The sequence below is a fragment of the Thermobia domestica genome, chromosome 15 (assembly GCF_964235325.1).
Source record: "Thermobia domestica chromosome 15, izTheDome1.hap1.1, whole genome shotgun sequence".
Taxonomy (NCBI): Eukaryota; Metazoa; Arthropoda; class Insecta; order Zygentoma; family Lepismatidae; genus Thermobia; species Thermobia domestica.
The window spans coordinates 162,412,859-162,418,092 of record NC_137468.1 but is presented as its reverse complement, the minus strand read 5'-3'; the positions used below and the strand labels follow the sequence as shown (position 1 = coordinate 162,418,092).

The window sequence follows — 5,234 nt, the reverse complement described above, 5'->3', positions numbered from 1 at the left end:
TTAAATGATTTTATGAATCTTTCTTCAGTTATAGCTAAAATGAGAAACGCGTTCTATTGGAATGGTCGAGCCCGTATTTACTTTCAATTTATCAACGAAATATTAGGCTTTAACGACTTAGAAACAGTCTTCAAAATTCTTTGGCAGCAAAAAATTTTGTCTGCCCAAATTGTTTTTAAATGCAACCACGCAAGTATAGGTATTGCATCATATAATCCATTCACTCAGAAAATTACAATCAAGTATGTGAGCTATAATAAATCAGATACAAAACTGGTGGCACAAAATCATGAAGCTGCCTTACCGGAAAAAGTAATTAAAGATCTTCATGGCTATAATGTAAATGTAAGTGTTTCAAACTTTTTACCTCTGATTTGGTTAAACCAAATTAAAAATGGTACCGTAGAATATCTGGGAGTTGCTGGTAAAATCCTCGAAACAGTTACAAAAAACATGAATTTTACTCCAGTTTTGATCGAGAAAAACCAAGAAAGACTCCGCAACATAAAATTGCCAAATGGGACTTGGATAGGAGCAATAGGTGAAGTAATTACTTCGTACTCCGATATGTGCCCTGCTCCATTGGTCGTATTGCCTGAGAGATATGAGGTCGTTGATTATGCTACGTTCTTCTACTTCGATCAATGGGTGTTTGTCTGTCCCAAAGCTTGTAAATTACCTCAGTGGATGTGCATATTTCTTCCATTTGACGAAACAGTATGGTTGACTGTGTTGGGTACGGTACTCTTTTCTTTGGGATCAAAAATGTTAATTCTTTGGCTAATTTCATATGGACCATCACTAATTACGATACTGGATTCTGTATTTGAAAGTTTATCCGTACTTCTGCAGGGAAGTGTAGCTGTTACTCCTAGACACAAATCTTTGAGGACAATGCTATTATTGTCTCTTATTTTGGCAATCGTTTTAGAATCATCATATCAAGGATCAATGTTGGGTTTTATTATTTCTCCGCAATATGAAAAAGATCTCAATTCGGTGGAAGAGATTGTACATTCAGGCTTATCAGTTCTTACCTACCCTCAGTTCGTACCCTATTTGAGAGGATTCAACTCTGCATCCATGAAAATACTACTTGAAAGAACTGCTACGACGGGAGACTGGGGTCCAACAGTTTTTAATAAAGTCGCTTATGAGAGAAACTCAGTCCTATTTGGGGCATGCTTTCCTCTAAGATATCAACAACAGTTCTACAGAACAACAAGTGGATTAGATCTACTGTATCTTTCAAAAGAGCGAAAGGGATTCATAATGGGTTCATTTACTTTTACAAAGCACTCGCCTTATGTTTCAAGAATGAGCATAATTATAAACAGATTAATAGAGGCTGGGTTTACAGGTAAATGGTTTAATGAGGTAGCGAAAGGAAACACTTTGTTTGACAAAGGTATTGATGATAATATTGATATTTCTTTATCTCTGTACCATCTTCAAGCAGCGTTCTATTTACTTCTCATAGGCACGGGTGTAGCTTTTCTTGTATTTGTGTTGGAATTGTATTTTGTAAGTTGTGGAAAATCAAGTCAACTAACATGTCTCAACTAATGGATACTTGCTTATCACCACTAGATGATATGATTACCGAATATGACCTTTGTGATTGTGAGAAATGTATCAGAAATTGTTTGCTTATAAATAAGAAAAAGGGATTATTTTTCCCTAAAGTTTCTAATAATACTAGCTGATTCAAAAAGGAGATAAAACTGCTGCACAATGTTAATAAACATAAAAGTACACTTGCTCTGTTGATCGTTTATAAAACATTTTGTTGTTGTCACTATTGCAGACACGAGCCAAATCAATTATTATTTTCAAAATTTTGTCTTAGTAATTAATAATTTGCACATTATAGAATGAAAGAATGATAAACCACAAGTAAAACAATGTAAAAACCCAAACTACACCTAGATTATTACTGTTCAAGATATATAAAATAACCGGTAGCCAAGGTTCGCGTTTAGCGTTCTGATTGGTTCCTTGTCCATGACGTCATGTGGAGGACTTTTGTCTATCTTGAAACAGTAGATCAACTACCGTAATTGCGTATGTAGTTTTCACTTGTTCTTTTGAACGATACCTCGTGATACCCAAGGATGATATAAAATAGATCTGTCTATATGTATCTTTATCCTATTAACTGAAAGAAGCCAAAAAAAAATAGCATTGGCTACTCTCGTTTCCGCCATATACGAGGGAGCGGTGAAAAGTTCTCAGCCTGACACAGAGATGGCACTCCAATCAGCAAAATTTTTATTGCTTTTGCCTGGGGGCGCTTTTCAGTTGTTCGTATAACAAGTGTCAATTTGTTCTCTCAAGTAGTTTGTGTGCAGGCATTGATGCAGTTAGACGTCTTGCGTGTTAGTTGTGAAAATGGATAAACTTGAATATTGTCCGGTAATCAAAGTTTTCGTTTTGGATGAATTAAACCTTACGGAAATTCATCCGAAGTTGACAAAAGTTTACAGGGACTGCTCCTTCCATGTCAACCGTTAAAAAGTGGGCAGCTGAATTTAAACGTGGTCGCACATCCCTCGAAGATAACCCACATGAAGGAAGGCCGAAAACCGCAACCACACTGGAAACAATCGAAAAAGTGCATGATATCGTGTTGGACGACAGACGAGTGAAGGTGAGTGAGATAGCTGAGAGTATGGAGATATCGGAGGAACGGGTGCGAAAGATCTTGCACAAAGAACTAGGGATGCGTAAGTTCTGCGCAAGATGGGTGCCGCATTTCCCGACTGCCGACCAAAAGCAAATACGAAAACGATTTTCGCAGCAATCTTTGGACCAATTCAAAAGGATCCGACCGATTTGTGCGGCGATTTGTGACGATGGATGAGACATTGGTTCACCACTACACGCCAGAAATGAAACAGCAGTCCAAGCAGTGGGTGCAAACCGGTAGTGCAGCGTCGAAGAAAGCGAAGACGATCGTATCGGTCGGAAAGGTCATGGCCTGTGTGTTTTGGGATGCGAAAGGGATCCTGTTAATTGATTACCTTACAAAGGGGAGAGCAATTACAGGCGAATATTACTCCAACCTTCTTGACCAGCTGGATGCCAAAATTCTCGAGAAGAGGCCTGGCTTGAAGAAGAAGAAAATCATCTTTCACCAGGACAACGCATCTGTGCACAAAGGTGCGTTGACGATGGGAAAACTGGGGGATTTGGGGTACGATTTGCTAGGCCATCTCCCATATTCTCCTGATTTGGCACCATCAGACTTCTATCTGTTCCCAAACTTGAAGAAATTTCTTTCTGGAAGCTTCACATCGAATGAAGAAGTTGAGAGGGTCGGATGACTATTTTCACAACCTTCCAGACTCTCTCTTCCGAGAAGGAATACTGATGTTGGAGAAACGCTGGACCAAGTGTATTGAAGTTAAGGGATATTATGTCGAAAAATAAAATCATTTTTGAACTGAAATTCGCAGTCTTTCATTGTCAGACCGAGAACTTTTCACCTCGCACTCGAACGTATGTTGGCTCAAAACATTGCAATCTTCATATGTAGACATGTAGTGTGTCTGTCGTTTATTTTATTTAAGTCGTTCCTTCAGATTTATATTATACAATAGTTACATGCTGCAAGTGTGGGTGTACAAATAGGAGTGAGAAGAAATTATCGGAAATAACTTTTTACAGGTAAGAAAATCACCAATCATAAGAAACGTATGGTTTATAGATTTTGTGGTATGAGCAGATCCTTTATTTTATAACATCCTTGGCGATACCGCCACGTTTCGTCACCGACCGCAAAGGATCCTGGGAAAAATGAGAGCAGAAAGGCTGCATCGAGAGTCCCCTAATTACTGCTATTCTCGAATCCACAAGTTTAGATGGGGGCGCGGTGGCTCAGTGGTAGAGCGTTTACCTCCGGCGCTTGGGGTCCCTAGTTCGATCCCAGCTCGCGCCGTGTGGACTTTGTGGTCGACAAACAGCGTGCTTGTGGGTTTTCTCGGGATTCTTTCGTTTCCTCCCACTTTTTTCATTACACCATTTCATTCTTTTCTCATAATCACCATCTCCTAGAGCCTAACCGGCATAATCGTGGGACGTAAAGGTTTCATTTCATTTCACAAGTACATATACATACAGACGTAAATCCTCATCCGTGTTAGTGGTGGGAAGAAGTTTAGTTGAAAATCATATTACACAAAACACATTTTAATCCGAATGTAAGAGAGCGGATTTTATAATAAATTTCAGGAAGCATTTGTCTTGATACATGAATATGAATACACATGTGAGTAGATTTACAGATATATATACTTGTATGTACAATTTACTTCACTTGGACAAATATTTCATTCTAACATCAGGGAACTCGGTCAAAAAATAGTGGTGGGAATATTGTCTCCTCGAAAGTTGCTTAATACCTTGTAAACTGTTTAGTTGTTTCATTATTTAAATCTAGTGTCTATATTTTCTGCAAGCTGATATTGATTTCTGTAGGACATGAATACGTGAATATATGTTAAAACGTGAATATATGTTAAAAATAAGAAATTAAATCAGTGGAGAGTGTGTGGTGTGCTGATAGTGTTACAAGCCTAATTACAAATAAAATACTTTATCTCGAATATAGTTCCATCCCGTACTTTTCTCATAATATACAATACTTACAGCACTTTAAAACTGACATGAACTGAAAGAATGAAATATGTATGTTAATATTATTTAATTTGCTACCTAATTGTAACAAGTTGAATATTGCAAGACAGTGGCGTAGCCAGGGGAATACTGACACGAATCATGCTCCCCTTGTTAGTACAGTGAGATTAAAAGTGCATTCTCCTTACATGAAATGTGTTCTATTTTGATCACAGAGATAGACTACTTCTTTAGCTCGCAGTGTATGGTTACCTGCGGTTATACTTCTCTTATATATATATATATATATATATATATATATATATATATATATATATATATATATATATATATATATATATATATATATATATATATATATATATATATGCGTATGTGTGTGGTAAGGAATAGAGGTTATATTTGGTGGCCAAGCTCAATCAGGAACAGGTTTTTAGCTCAACACGTCTCTATTCATATTCCTTTTTTTTTTTTTTTTTTTTTTAAATCTCGGTAACTACTTGCTGGATCTGAAGGAAATTAAGAGTTGGAAATATACCATTGTCCAGGAAATACAACCGGTATATTTGGAAGCTCTTCGGCCAACAACAAGTTCC

The 5,234-nt window shown here is 37.3% G+C and overlaps 1 protein-coding gene across 1 annotated transcript; it reads left to right on the top strand.

Moving 5' to 3' along the window:
• The first annotated feature begins 453 nt into the window (after positions 1–453).
• Positions 454–1,566, top strand: LOC145671693 (uncharacterized). The gene has a single exon (XM_081740892.1). It carries the CDS (start codon positions 454–456, stop codon positions 1,564–1,566), a length of 1,113 nt encoding a protein of 370 aa, XP_081597018.1.
• The last annotated feature ends 3,668 nt before the right edge of the window (positions 1,567–5,234 follow it).

What these genes read in the sequence shown, in the direction of transcription:
- LOC145671693 (XM_081740892.1), top strand. Translation starts at nt 454, where the DNA reads ATGAATTTTACTCCAGTTTTGATCGAGAAAAACCAAGAAAGACTCCGC.